Source organism: Mustelus asterias, chromosome 4 (genome assembly GCF_964213995.1).
Source record: "Mustelus asterias chromosome 4, sMusAst1.hap1.1, whole genome shotgun sequence".
NCBI lineage: Eukaryota > Metazoa > Chordata > Chondrichthyes > Carcharhiniformes > Triakidae > Mustelus > Mustelus asterias.
In genome coordinates, this window is record NC_135804.1 from 26142224 (window position 1) to 26158321 (window position 16098).

The 16098-nt window shown below is 45.0% G+C and overlaps 1 protein-coding gene across 4 annotated transcripts in view; it reads left to right on the forward strand.

Moving 5' to 3' along the window:
• The window catches only part of piezo1 (piezo type mechanosensitive ion channel component 1 (Er blood group)), a 347945-nt gene that overhangs the window by 162183 nt on the left and 169664 nt on the right, over nt 1–16098 (forward strand). For all 4 annotated transcript variants that reach the window (XM_078210703.1, XM_078210705.1, XM_078210706.1 and 1 more), the window contains exons 6-7: nt 6051–6228; nt 9496–9709. In XM_078210703.1, coding sequence (XP_078066829.1) covers nt 6051–6228; nt 9496–9709 — 392 coding nt within the window. The remainder of the gene's footprint in view (nt 1–6050; nt 6229–9495; nt 9710–16098) is intronic.

Here is a 16098-nt window from a genome sequence, read left to right on the forward strand (position 1 = left end):
AGATTGACTAGAATCAGAGCAAATCTGAGCTGTTACTCCTCTTAGGAAAGCTTGATCAGGCTGGGCCTCTGTTCGCTAGGAAAGAGAAGACTAATCAATGTTTTAAGATTATGAAAGGATTTGTTAAGGTAGCTCTAGAGATGTTTCACTTGAAGAACCACAAAGATAAGATGGTCACCAGTTAATCCAATGGGAAATTCTAGAGAAATTCCTTTACTGAGAGACTGGTCAAAATATGAAACTTGCAATTACAAGTTGGCAATTTGAGGTAAATTGTACAGATGGAGTTAAGGGGAAACTAGATAAATTCACAGAGAGGAAAGGAATAGAAGAATATGTAGATGAAGAGGAGTGGGAGGATGCTCCTGTAATGGGCATGCTCCTGGTCCACATAAAAGCGAAATACTGCAGATGCTGCAAATCTGAAATAAATACAGACGATGCTGAATTAACACAGCAGGTCTGACAGCATCTGTGGAGAGAGAAATAGACCTTGACTTCGTATATAGTAGGTCATTGGCCCTTCAAGATTGCTCTGCCATTTGATAAGATCATGGATGACCTTGACCTCAGTTGTGATCTCAACTCTACTTTCCTGTCTGCCCCCATAACCCAAGGGAGAGAGCCTTGGGGGCCGGAGCCTTGGGAGCCCTTGGCGAGCTTTGAGGAGTTGATTGGGCGGCACGGTAACACAGTGGTTAGCACTGCTGCTTCACAGCTCCAGGGTCCCGGGTTCGATTCCCGGCTCAGGTCACTGTCTGTGTGGAGTTTGCACATTCTCCTCGTATCTGCGTGGGTTTCCTCCGGGTGCTCCGGTTTCCTCCCACACTCCAAAGATGTGCGGGTTAGGTTGATTGGCCAGGTTAAAAATTGCCCCTTAGAGTCCTGGGATGCGTAGGTTAGAGGGATTAGTGGGTAAATATGTGGGGGTAAGGCCTGGGTGGGATTGTGGTCGGTGCAGACTCGATGGGCCGAATGGCCTCCTTCTGCACTGTAGGGTTTCTATGATTTCTATGATTTCTATGATTTATGTGGGCCAGTACATGTAACATTTAACTCAGTGTAACTATTGCACTAGTATGCGCTTAAGTTAAAAACTAAACTAATTATTAACAAAACTTTAGATTTACAAACAATCTCTGAGAAATGAATGATTGCCTTTGGGCAAGTTGGATGAAAAAATGCGAATGGAAAAGTTTTGACGCTAAAAATAAATTGTGTTTGTTCAAAGAAAGTCAAAGGTCCCTTGTCTAGTTTAGAAAAGAATTTTCCTTGGGGCAAAGGCACCAAGGAAAACTTAAACAACTATTAGCATGTTCACTAAATAGTCATGTTTACAGGAAAGAAGTTTGACTTCCAAAAGGGTGACTTTTAGATCTCCCTTTCTCGCTCGCTGTAGATTCTGCTCCATGTGGTCCAGTTGTTCCATTACACACTCCACAATCTCATTGGATTTACTCGAGCTGGTGAACCTCAAAGTGAGATGTTTCTGAAAAATTGCCTGGTGCACCTGAATGGCCGCCAATGTAAACTTGCCAACATTTAACCAGAAAAAGTTAACCACCCAGGAATTCAATTGTACTTTCTGTCCTTTTCTCACTATCCATGCATTTATTCACCAGTTTAATCCCCTTTCATTACCGTTACCCTCTCTGCTATGCTGCAGCTCTTGGTGGAATATATTGGCCATCTCCATTGCTGCCATCACTGTTCCCCATCAAACAATGCAACGTGTGCTCTGATGGAGAGATGAGTCTTAACTGATACTTCCTCCCTGGGAAGTTGAGATGGTGCAGGTCTTAAGGCCATTGTTCTTCCAAAACAAATTTCACACAAAGTTGAGGTAATCCATGGGTGTCGGAACTTCCTAAAATGGCTCAGTTGGGAAGAAAGAGAGCCAATCTTTATATGGTAGCCAGAATTTGAGACACATTATGGCGTTGAATTGAAGTTTTGATTTGATTTGATTTATTATTGTCACATGTACTGGGATAGAGTGAAAAGTATTGGGTGCGATTTTCCCAGCCTGCTGAGCTGTAGGTTGGGAGTGAGTCCTTATTCCAGGGATACTGGGCGGCACGGTAGCACAGTGGTTAGCACTGCTGCTTCACAGCTCCAGGGTCCCGGGTTCGATTCCCGGCTCAGGTCACTGTCTGTGTGGAGTTTGTGCATTCTCCTCGTGTCTGCGTGGGTTTTCTCCGGGTGCTCAGGTTTCCTCCCACAGTCCAAAGATGTGCGGGTTAGGTTGATTGGCCAGGTTAAAAAAAAAATTGCCCCTTAGAGTCCTGAGATGCATAGGTTAGAGGGATTAGCGGGTAAATATGTGGGGGTAGGGCCTGGGTGGGATTGTGCAGACTCGATGGGCCGAATGGCCTCCTTCTGCACTGTAGGGTTTCTATGATTTACTGAGGCCAGCTACTGAGGCTAGCTACTGAGGCTAGCTACTGTGCCAGTTAAGATCAAACAGGTCAACACAAACTACGGATTGACTGAGGACTTCCAGTTTGTATAGATCAGTTGTACACTGAGCTGATATTAGTGCACAATTCCTGTGACTTAGACTTTTTTATTCATTCACAGGATGTGAATGTAAATCTGCCAGACTAACGTTTATTGTCCACCCTTACTTGCAGTTGAAAAGGTGATGGTGAGCTGCCATCTTGAATTGCTGCAGTGTGTGTGCTGATGGTGGACCCCCAGTGTTTGGGAAGGATTTCAGGATTTTGACCCAGCCACAGAGAAAGATTTACTGAAGTGTGTCAAAACAAAAACAAACTTAAGGGCGGCACGGTAGCACAGTGGTTAGCACTGCTGCTTCACAGCTTCAGGGACCTGGGTTCGATTCCCGGCTTGGGTCACTGTCTGTGTGGAGTTTGCACATTCTCCTCGTGTCTGCGTGGGTTTCCTCCGGGTGCTCCGGTTTCCTCCCACAGTCCAACGATGTGCGGGTTAGGTTGATTGGCCATGCTAAATTGCCCCTTAGTGCCATGGGATGTGTAGGTTAGAGGGATTAGCGGGTAAATATGTGGGGATATGGGGATAGGGCCTGGATGGGATTGTGGTCGGTGCAGACTCAATGGGCCGAATGGCCTCTTTCTGTACTGTAGGGTTTCTATGATTCTATGAGAGGGGAGAGATACAAAAGTGTCCAGAGGGGCAATTTTTTTCACACAGAGGGTGGTGAGTGTCTGGAACAAGCTGCCAGAGGTAGTAGTAGAGGCGGGTACAATCTTATCTTTTCAAAAGCATTTAGATAGTTACATGGGTACGATGGGTATAGAGGAATATGGGCCAAATGCGGGCAATTGGGATTAGTTTAGGGGTTTAAAAAAAAGGACGGCATGGACAAGTTGGACCGAAGGGCCTGTTTCCATGCTGTAAACCTCTATGACTCTATGGAATATGCAACCACTGCTCAACAAGTTGCATTCCCAAAGCTGTTGCCTAAGCTTGGTATCTGATTGCATTGCAGTTTTGTGAGCATTAAATGTATTTCTAATTGCTCATAAAAGTGCCGCCATGCAATTGGCCTACAGCAAGTCAGTGATGAATCAGGAGCCTCTGGGTAAAATCCACCTGCATGGATTTCCGCATTGACAAGAAAATAGGAAACACGGATTTGATATAAATAAGGTAACAAACGAGAGAGAGGATTGTTGATTCATGGCCAATACATCTGTGGCTTACACAAAGTAGCAGACCATATGATAGATTAATAGGAAAAAATTCAGTGCTAGAAAGCTGAGGAGATTGTTTTTCAAAAATCATGTTGTGATCTAGCTGAGCGAATTTTACAATATTGGTAGCTGCGTAAAATTCACATCAGGCTGCAGTTATTAGCAATTACATATGTGATTGTTCATATAAATCGCATATTCTGGAAAGACAGTCGCATCATTGAAGTTTGAAGGAAGATTCTGAATGAAATTCCTGAATTTCAGTGTTTCTCTAAGCCACGTCTTTTGGTAACAATAAGTGCTGTTGAAGAGATATTAACACATTAAAGATATAAATTACTTAATTCTTAAGTATTTCTTGATGTCTCTATAAAGCAAATTTGATAAACAGATGAACAGTAAAGATGGAAGTGCTCTTCCCCGTGTTATTTGCAGAGATTTATTGATATAAATGTGATAATCAAATGGAAGTTTTCATTTGCTAGCTGTTGTTAATAGGGAATATAAAATTAATTTACTCTTTGGAACTAGTACAAAAGTATTCGCTGCTTTTTTAACTTTTTCAACATCTTTCATCAGTAGGGTGTGGAAATAAAATATATGCCAATAGCATTGCATCTGACTGGAAGATTATAAAAATATAAGGGGTGGTTAGCACTGTTACTTCGCCAGGGACTCAGGTTCGATTCTGGCCTTGGGTGACTGTGTGGGTTTTGCAGATTTTCCCTGTGTCTGCGTGGGTTTCCTCCGGGTGCTCCGGTTTCCTCCCACAGTCCGAAGATGTGTAGGTTAGGTGGATTAGCCATGTTAAATGCTTGGGGTTACGGGGATAGGGCGAGGGAGTAGGCCTGGGTAAGGTGCTCTTTCGGAGAGTCGGTGCAGACTCAATGGGCCAAATGATCTCCTGCTTCACTGAAGGGACTCTGTCATTCAAGAGACAGCATATGCGTGTGTGGAGGATATCATCTTGAACTTTTAGTGTCATAACAAACCAAGGATAAGGTACATAATGTAGGAAAGATGAAAAAAAAACATGTACAACAAGATGGTTGTACCTTTCTAACCAGTTGGATTTTTGGTGTTTAAGATTGTTAGCAGGCTTTTCAGAATCACTGTTATCTTCTGAAGAGGGCCAAACACGTAGTTGGCTGTAACTTTCAGTGTGTGTTGGTGCCTACAACTCCCAGAAATGTGTTTTTTTATGATCGACAACAGATTGGCTTACTCAGAAATTGCCACCCTATGATCAAGTGTAGTATGGTCGGCAGCCCATGGTCGGCCGCACTTGGTTGAGGTCGTTGGGTTGCACTGAGGTTTCGTGTGAAGCAATATTTTGGAGCGGCATCTTGGCCTTTTGGCTAGGATGCGGGTGGGCTCGAGTCTTAGAGGAGGAGCCTCCCCCTTCTCCAATCAGCTTGGCTCGTGTGGATCGGGCCCGGGACAGGGTGGTTTGGTCGCTCGCCCTGTCTTGTCAGCCTGGATCTGAAATGTCTCAACTTGTTGGGACTCTGAATTGGATTTGATTTGATTGAATTGGAAAAGTATTTAAAAAAAAACACATGGGACATTCTACCAATCGTATATTGTAGCTTAAGATTTCTTTTTGAAAGCCTTTTGAAAACAATTAAAAACTTGTATAATTCTATAATTTGTATATTATCCTTATATCTGTGAAGGAAGCAAAAGGAATTCGTAGGAATAATATTAAACAAGCTATAAACTGGTTTAAAACTGTAAACTCTAACAGCAATTAGACTTTCTGGAATCAAATTTACAAAGTTCCATTTTAACCACAAAATAATTTGTTGCGTGTGGTAAACCACTGTCGTGCCTTCGGCACGGTTGAGCTGTATATATTGTTGCCACTACTGTTCGTATATGAGACACTCCCTGACACCTTTAATTCGGCTGCACCTTTAACTGAAGGCTCCGCCCTCAGGGTATAAAGGCTGCAGCCCTCCCCCTCCGGCCTCAGTCGGGAGATCCTCATGCCCAGTATTGTTCTGTTTATTGTCTGTTCCACATCGTTCCTTTTTAGCGAATAAAAGCCTTCTGTTCCTGGCAACATCAGCCTTGTCTATTTATCAGACGCGCCTCATTGCACATTATACAATGAATATCTCCTGACTTCGTCAAACAATCTTATCTAATTTATTGTGGGCATCCAGTGAGAAATCTCTCTAGTATATATGAACATTATTGTTATACCAACTTCACAATAGCGCCAAAGTTAATAATGACAGCGATAATTATTTTGTGCATGCATTTTGTCTTGTGATACGTGACAGACTTTGCTGAGCTGGCCATTAGCTCGTCAGAAATTGCATTGGATTCTTCTATCCCAGTTGAGCCTGTGTGCTTGCATGTTAACAGGATGAAGATGAGGAAGGTATGGAGGTGGAAGATGCAACAGAGGATGAAGAAGACACAGCTGAACAAGAAAGACGGAGACAAGCCCGTACAGCTGCGCTTCTTCGGCTGCGAGCGACAGCACAGAGACTTCTTGAAGCTACGGGGAAAGCTGTGGCCATTCTGTTTTTGGCTTTAGCTGGTAAGTTTTTACGAATTACTGTATTGGTCGTGACAACAGTTTTCGCATCATGCAAGTGTGAGCCAATGACCATCACCCTAAGAGCGAGGATGTGCATTTCCCCTTGACATTTAACAGGATTGACATCATTGAATTCTCCCACTGTTAATATTTGAGTGGGGGCGGCGGGGGGGGATTGTCACCATTATCCATAAATGTAACTGGATCAGCCATTTAAATGCTGTGGCTACACAGTATTTATATTTATCACTCACCTTCAGACTCCACAAAGCATTTTCACAGGTGCAAGGCACATCGTGTTGTGATGTTTTCTGCATGCCATTGTAATTTGAAGAGGCTCAGCAGAACAAGGGTTAATGTGGGACTGGCAAATAGCACCTTCCACAGCATGATGTATAGAATCACATGGTAAGCGACTCAGAGAGAACAGCCTAGAGCAATTCTCTGTAAGTAAGCAGCCTGGAGACAGCACTATGCTTGACAATATCTGAGATCTGTGAATAATTAACGACTATCAATAAACAGTTCATATTTAAATGTACAGATTTCAAGATCTTCTCATTGAGACATATAAAAAACCCATTATACAACAAACGGTGTCAGTAAACAGCAAGATATTACAACACCTGGCGCAAGTTAACAATGTAATGGAATGCACACCACTTGCCTGAACGAGTGGAGCTCTGACAACACATAAGAAGCTTACATCATCCAGAACAAAGCAGCCCATTTGGTTGCCATCCACCACTTTAAACATTAATTCCCTCCACCACCAAAGCACAACGGCAGCAGTATGTACCATTTATAAGATGCACCACAACAATACATCAGGACTCCGTCAACAGCACCTTCCAAACATACAACCTCTACTACTTAGAAAAGCAGCAGATGTTTGGCAACACGACCAGTCGCAAGTTTCCCTCCAAGTCACACACAATATCTTGACTTGGAGCTATAGTCACTGTCGCTGGGTCAATATCATGGAATGCCCTATCTTACCAGCACTGTGGTGTTCCTACAACATACAGGCTCCAGCGGTTCAAGAAGGCTGCTCACTGCCATCTTCTCACATTCCAAATGTGACGCCACTGTTTAAAAAAGGAGGTAGACAAAAGGCGGGTAACTATAGGCCGGTTAGCTTAACTTCTGTAGGAGGGAAAATGCTTTAATCTATCATCAAGGAAGAAATAACGAGACATCTGGATATAAATTGTCCCATTGGTAAGACGCAGCATGGGTTCATGAAGGGAAGGTCATGTTTGACTAATTTGGTGGAATTCTTTGAGAACATTACATGTGCAGTGGACAATGGGGAACCTGTGGATGTGGTGTATCTGAATTTCCAGAAGGCATTTGACAAGATGCCGCACCAAAGACTGCTACATAAGATAAAGGGGCATGGTGTTACGGGTAATGGATAGAGGATTGGTTAACTAACAGAAAGCAAAAAGTAGGGGTAAATGGGTGTTTTTCTGGTTGGCGATCAGTGACTAGTAGTGTGCCTCAGGGATCAGTGTTGGGTCCGCAATTATTTACGATTTACATAGATGATTTGGAGTTGGGGACCAAGTGTAGTGTGTCAAAATTCGCAGATGACACTAAGATGGGTGGCAGAGCAAAGTGTGCAGAGGACACTGAAAGTCTGCAAAGGGACATAAATAGTCTAAGTGAGTGGGCGAAGTCTGGCAGATGGAGTACAATGTTGGTAAATGTGAGGTCATCCATTTTGGTAGGAACAACAGCAAAATGGACTATTATTTAAATGGTAAAAAATTGCAACATGCTGCTGTGCTGAGAGACCTGGGTGTCCTTGTGCAGGAATCTCAATGAATTGGTTTGCAGGTGCAGCAGGTAATTAAGAAGGCAAATGGAATTTTGTCCTTCATTGTTAGAGGGATGGAGTTTAAAAACAGTGAGATTATATTGCAGCTGTATAAGGTGCTGGTGAGGCCACACCTGGAGTACTGTGCACAGTTTTGGTCTCCTTACTTGAGAAAGGATATACTGATACTGGAGGGGGTGCAGAGGAGATTCACTAGGTTGATTCTGGAGTTGAGAGGGTTGGCTTATGAGGAGAGACTGAGTAGACTGGGGCTATACTCATTGGAATTCAGAAGAATGAGGGGAGACCTTATAGAAACATATACGATTATGAAGGGAATAGATAAGATAGAAGCAGGGAAGTTGTTTCCACTGGCAGGTGAAACTAGAACTCGGGGGTATAGCCTCAAAATAAGGGGAAGCAGATTTAGGACTGTGTTGAGGGGGAACTTCTTCACACAAAGGGTTGTGAATGTGTGGAATTCCCTGCCCAATGAAGCAGTTGAGGCTACCTCATTGAATGTTTTTAAGGCAAGGATAGATACATTTTTGAACAGTAAAGGAATTAAGGGTTATGGTGAGCTGGCGAGTAAGTGGAGTTGAGTCCACAAAAAGATCAGCCATGATCTTATTGAATGGCGGAGCAGGCACGAGGGACCAGATGGCCTACTCCTGCTCCGAGTTCTTATGCTCTTATGTTCTCAAGGGTAGTTAGGGGTCAGCAGTAAATTACAACAACAACTACATCTCATGAGCAAATATTCATTTTGAAAGTGTTCTGTGAGGAACATTTGCACAGAATCAATTACAACATTTCAATCTACTTTCCAATTTGCATAATTAGTTTCAGAAATCTTGGTCCCGTTCAAATGTCGAGCATGTCATGACAGAAGCTAATTAATAGAACCATAAAATCCCTACAGTGCAGAAACAGGCCATTTGGCCCATCAAGTCTACACCAACTCTCTGAAGAGCATCTTATCTAGTCCCAACACCACCCCCCCACCCCCATCTCCCCGCACATTTAGCATGGTCAATCCACCTAACCTGCACGTCTTTCAGACTGTGGGAGGAAATCAGAGCACCCGGAGGAAACCCACGCAGACATGGGAAGAATGTGCAAACTCCACACAGGCAGTGACCTGAGGCCTGAATTGAACCCACGTCCCTGGCGCTGTGAGGCAGCAGTGCTAACCTCTGTGCCACCGTGCCGCCCTGCGTTTTTGTCCTGCAAACTCCACTGATCTTTAAGTGTAGGTGTTTTAAACTGTTAAGATGTTTGAAATATACATGCTTGTTCCATCAGCTAAAGGAAAATGGTGTACTGATTATTAGCTACTCAATGGGAACAAGGCAATAAAATTTAAACATGTTAAAGGTATAAATGTGTTGCTGCATATTTATATTGGTTAATGTATTACTGACAATATTGTTTTCCTCTTGCAGGAATTACAGTTCCATCTGCTTTTTCAGGAGTTTATTATCTGCTTTTCATTGGAATTAGCACATGGTGGGCCTGTCACTTCCCAATGAGCCATGTTGGATTTAATACAATCTGTGTTATGGTGGCGTTTTATACTGCAGGCCATGTTATCTGCCTATATATCTACCAGACAGCATTTATCCAGGAGCTATTTCCTCCCAGTGGGCTTTGGTCCAGGTAGGGAAATGTATTTATTGAATTATATATGTATAAGTTCACTACGTGTACCATGTGGGCAAAAAGATCAGTGCAAATCTCTTTTAAGACCTATTTATGTGGATGGGCCATTTACAAAAAAAAACACCTTAACACCACAGTCTTCTATTCTAAGGCAATGATTTTGTTTTTAAAGCCATGCATTTGGTATAGTTCTGGGATGTTCCTCTTGGCAGGGTTTCTTGTGCTGGAAAAATGCAACAAACCTACGGAGGTAGTATTTTGCAACAGGAATTTATTTTGCCACTTGAAAGGAATAAGAAATACATTTAAGCTTTTTCTTCAAACTCATGAGCAGTTTCTAACACTGCCAACATTTCACAGTGGGGCTTTAACTTATGTCGAGATTGTGAACAGTTCAGTTCAGCTTAGACAATTGCTGGAGTGGGGGATGGAGTTGGTGGAAGTCTGTGAGGGGCGGGGGGGGGGGGGGGGGGGTGGGGGTGGTGGGGTGGGGGGGAAGAGAGAGGGGAGAGAGAGGCGGGGGTGTCAAGTGGACAGGAGATGGTGAGGTAGAGCAGAGTGCCACCAGTGTACATGTAGAAGCTGATGTTATATCTATGATTGATGTCACCAAGGGATGAGGAAGTGGAGGAGTAGCCAAGATAACAATGTATGACAAGGAAGGAAAGCCAAGGTAGAAAAGAGAAACCAAGCTCACTGAAGCCTTGGAGAATGTTGAAGAGGGGTAGTGCATTTAGGAACATAAAGCTCAGAAAATAGGACCAGGAGGAGGCTATTTGGCCCTTCGAGCCTGCTCTGCCATTCATTATGATCATGACTGATCATACAAATCAATATTCTGATCCCATCTTCTCCCCATATCCTTTGCTCCCCTTTGCCTCAAGTGCCAAATCTAACTGCTTCTTGAAAACACTTCATGATTTAACCTCAACTACTTTCTGTGGTCGTGAATTCCACTGGCTCACCACATTCTGGGTGAAGAAATTTCTCCTTATCTCAGTCATAAACAGTCTACCCTGTATCTTCAGACTGTCACCTCTGGTTCTGGACACCCCCACCATCAGAACATCCTTCTTGCATCTCTCCTGTCTGGTCCTGTTAGAATTTTCAATCAATGTCACTGAGGATGTCAGCGCAACTTTGGTTCAGGCCATGATTTGGAAAGGTAGCAAGCTGAATGGACAGATTCAGACTGGGAATTCAGAATGGATGAGGCATGGATCTGGGAGATCGAAGAACTTTAAGGGCACAAAGAAGTTGATAATCAGGTGGGGGTTTGCTCTGACAAAGTGATTGAGGGTGGGTTTTTCAAGGAGGCAAGGGATGATAAAACGGAGGGATATGGTGCCTGAGGAGAGGGAGCGATTTACAATCTCAGCTAGCATGAAGAAAATAAGTTAGGTGGTGAGCAGGCTAATGGGGCGAAGGGAGTGAGAAGTGACTTGTGAATGAGATGAGATTAGAGAGGGTATGGGCTGAGATAGGTTCAAGACGAGTTTATTGGAGGGTTGGGTGAGTTAATCTTGGTGAAGCTGCTGACTAGTTGATCTTGGAGGCACCAAAATAAATAAGTGTTTGACGTTGGTTTCTGGTTGTAGCTGTGGAAGTGGCTGGGGTGAGGGGTTTTATGGGGTTTTTTTTGGTCCAACCAGTCCATGTCCTCCATGTGGACAAATAGCCCTTATCATATTAATTTGCCTCGTTCACATGTCCCTCATTTTAATTGGTGCCATAATTTCTGCATCAACCCCAGACCTTGAAAGTGAATTCCACAGCTACACTCACATGAACCCAGCATAGGAATGAGCCGCAGAAAGGTCTGATCTCTTCATGTAACATGGAGGCTTGGTCTCCATTATCATCCAATTGTATTCTCGGGAATATAATTCAATACCCATCGCTATTGAGGGTGATTTTTAATGACCTGTTTACATTGCGTCTGCCAATTGAACATCATGACGAAGCATCTACTTGGTGCCCAGAGCCTGCCTGATGATTTGCTGGTGTCAGTGAGAATCTGGCGGTTATATATGCAAATCAGGATTTGCATATATAATATATATCTTAATAAAGGCACTTTTGGAAATGAAGTTAAATTACATCGACAGCATTAGTTTTGTTTATTCTCTCAGTTACCACTTCAAAGAATTCATTGCGGTTGGCCAAGCAAGACTTTCCCTTTTGAAATCTATGGCAATTTTTAAGTCAAAACGTGTGGAGCATGCTCTATTTTTAATAGCGCACTATGATGGTGCAGCTTTCATTAAAGAACAAAGAACAATACAGCACAGGAACAGGCCCTTCGGCCCTCCAAGCCCGCGCCGCTCCCCGGTCCAGGATTGAATCCTGAATCCAGGATCCCCGCCCAATTTTCCAGCCTATCTACATCCTAATATCCTATCCACCGAGCTGTCCCTCACAGCTACGATGCTTTGTTCATCACAACCTATTAACTCACCCCCACCCCCCCATTCCAGACCATGTGATCTCCAGGGAGAGGCGAAAACCCAGAGTGAAAACTCCAGGGCCAATATGGGGAAAAAAAAAATCTGGGAAATTCCTCTCCGACCCCCCTGAGGCGATCGAAACGAGTCCAGGAGATCACACTGGCCCCGATCAGAAAATGCTTCCCAACCCTATTCATTTCCACTTCTGCTTTACGAACACCATCTGAATTCCCTGCCCCCGAGACAGGTTCCCAACTATCCGCAGTCTCGCTCTGTACTGGCACCAGCAAGATGATCATAGAATGAAGCCTTGAAACGAGAAACAAAGAACAATTAGCCCGCACCGCTCCCTGGTCCAAACTAGACCACTCTTTTGTATCCCTCCATTCCCACTCCGTTCATATAGCTGTCGAGATAAGTCTTAAACGTTCCCAGTGTGTCCGCCTCCACCACCTTGCCCGGCAACACATTCCAGGCCCCCACGACCCTCTGTGTAAAATATGTCCTTCTGATATCTGTGTTAAACCTCCCCCCCTTCACCTTGAACCTATGACCCCTCGTGAACGTCACCACCGACCCGGGGAAAAGCTTCCCACCGTTCACCCTATCTATGCCTTTCATAATTTTATACACCTCTATTAAGTCTCCCCTCATCCTCCGTCTTTCCAAGGAGAACAACCCCAGTTTCCCCAATCTCTCCTCATAACCAAGCCCCTCCATACCAGGCAACATCCTGGTAAACCTCCTCTGTACTCTCTCCAAAGCCTCCACGTCCTTCTGGTAGTGTGGCGACCAGAACTGGACGCAGTATTCCAAATGCGGCCGAACCAACGTTCTATACATCTGCAACATCAGACCCCAACTTTTATACTCTATGCCCCGTCCTATAAAGGCAAGCATGCCATATGCCTTCTTCACCACCTTCTCCACCTGTGACGCCACCTTCAAAGATCTGTGGACTTGCACACCCAGGTCCCTCTGCGTCTCTACACCCTTTATGGTTCTTCCATTTATCGTGTAGCTCCTCCCTACATTATTCCCACCAAAATGCATCACTTCGCATTTATCAGGATTGAACTCCATCTGCCATTTCTTTGCCCAAATTTCCAGCCTATCTATATCCTTCTGTAGCCTCTGACAATGTTCCTCACTATCTGCAAGTCTTGCCAGTTTTGTGTCGTCCACAAACTTACTGATCACCCCAGTTACTCCTTCTTCCAGATCATTTATATAAATCACAAACAGCAGAGGTCCCAATACAGAGCCCTGCGGAACACCACTAGTCACAGGCCTCCAGCCGGAAAAAGACCCTTCCACTACCACCCTCTGTCTTCTATGACCAAGCCAGTTCTCCACCCATCTAGCCACCTCCCCCTTTATCCCATGGGATCCAGCCTTTTTCACTAGCCTACCATGAGGGACTTTGTCAAACGCTTTACTAAAGTCCATATAGACAACGTCCACGGCCCTTCCTTCGTCAACCATTCTGGTCACTTCTTCAAAAAACACCACCAGTTTAGTGAGGCATGACCTCCCTCTCACAAAAAAGGTAACAAGGCAGAACAAGGCAGCTAGAGTGGAATTTGAAAAGAAAGGGAGAAAATTCAATTATCAGAGTCCACGTCAGAACAAACAATTTTGGTAGGAACAGGGAGGATGTCTGGCTGAGACTGTATCAGGAGATAGGAACCGAATTTAACAAAAGGCAGGGCCTCCAGGGAAATAACCCCAGTACTACTGCCAAAGCAAGTGCAGATTGTAATGGAAACTATAGGTCAAGTAAATTAACATGTGGCGAAAGGATTGGTGTGAGAAAGAGGAGTTTCTTTTCATGGGATAATGACATTAGGAAGAAACTGTACTAGTGTGTTGGCCTTCACCCGGAACAGAATGAGATCAATGTCCGAGCAGGAAGGATAAATAGGGAGGTGGCAAAAGCTTTAAACTGGCACAATGTCCAGGTAAAAAGAGACTTGTCAGCTTCACATCAGTGGTGGGAAAAATAGCAGATTAAAGGAGAATTTTTTAAAAAAATCTAGAAACCAAAAATATAGAAACATAGAAAACTACAGCACAAAAAAGGCCCTTCGGCCCCACAAGTTGTGCCGAACATATCCCCACCTTTTAGGCCTACCTATAACCCTCCATCCTATTAAGTCCCATGTACTCATCCAGGAGTCTCTTAAAAGACCCTATTGAGTTTGCCTCCACCACCACTGACGGCAGCCGATTCCACTCGCCCACCACCCTCTGTGTGAAAAACTTCCCCCGAACATTTCCCCTGTACCTACCCCCCAGCACCCTAAACCTGTGTCCTCTCGTAGCAGCCATTTCCACCCTGGGAAAAAGTCTCTGTGAGTCCACCCGATCTATGCACCTCAGCATCTTATATACCTCTATTAGGTCTCCTTTCATCCTTCGTCTCTCCAAGGAGAAAAGACCGAGCTCCCTCAGCCTATCCTCATAAGGCATGCCACTCAATCCAGGCAACATCCTTGTAAATCTCCTCTGCACCCTTTCAATATAATGAATGGTTAGCATGGATTTCAAAAGGGAAGGTCTTGCTTGACCAACCGCAATGAATTCTTTGAAGTGGTAACAGAGAGAATAAACAAAAGTAATGCAGTCGATGAAATTTAATCTTATTTCCAAAAGTGCCTTTTTTAAGATGCCTCTTGAATAATGCTGAGCATGCAGAATCAGGGGATACGCAGCAGAGTGGATGCTGCCGGATAGAAAACAGAGCATAAGGGGAAAGGGTTATTATTCAAAATGGTGGAAAGTGAGGTCCCACAAGGACTGCTGGGAATATAATTGTTCACAGTTTATATCAATGATTTGCACTTTAGAATCAGAAATAAAAGGTGGAATGTTCCCAAAAAAATTCTAAGTGTCAAATTTGCGTGAAAACTGGAGTAATTCATGTTGTTTTTTCCAGTGGGAGTTCAGAGAAGAATCTCCCGCTCTCTGCACTGCGGAGGCCACCAGCGTGAATATCATTAAATTTCAGGAGCAGGGCCTATTCCCACTGGAGAGGCTGAATCAACATGCTGAGCGGGCCACTGTGCATACTCTGTCAGTGCCGAGATTGGCCCATTCGCAGTGGCCCTGCATTGCCAGCCTCCCGATCGCTGCCCAGCCCTGCAGCCCACAACGCCAGCTCTCCACCCTCCATGGCCCAATCGCTGGCCTCCCCAACCATTCCCGGGCCCAGCCCCGACCCTCTCCCCCCCCCCCCCCCCCACTCCCGGCTCACCGCAGTCTCCACGGCCCCTACGGATTTCCCCCGCAGTCCTGATCCCCCCCCACAGCAGGCTGACCCCCCCTCTCCCAGCCCGCCCCAATCACTGGCCTCCCTCCTTCCCCCACCGATCCCAATTGCAGAATGGCAGCGAGACCCCCCTCACACCAGCCGATTGCTCCTTAGGCTCTGCCCCCTTAGCCACGCCCCCATATGCCACACCCCTTGGCACTGCCTCATGCCCGATGGGCAGTGTCAGGGAGCTCCTGGACATTGGCACTTTGCCCCTTGGGCAATGCCAGAGGGCACAGGCTGGCACTGCCAGGGTGCCAATGCCCAGGGAACACCTCCCCTGCCACCTGACCCTCCAGCGGAGTCGGGCCGCTAGTTCCCCATTAATGGGGAGCTACTCTAAACCGCGCTGGAGTGAACCACTCTGGCAGGGGTGAGGGGGATGCTAGTGGACCCGGAGACTTCAGTCCCGGGCCTGCTAATCTTATCTAAATTATATTCAAATGACCATTTAAATGGTGCGCCTCCCCATCGATTTCCAGCGTGGAGCAGATGCCACCGGAATTCAGGTGCTGGGAGAAGCTAAAGGGTGCGAACGCGTGCATGAACCTCGCGAATCGCCTGCCGCAGGATTCTCCCAGCCCGCTGTGCTAAACAATTAGGGATGGGAGAATTGCCCCAAAATG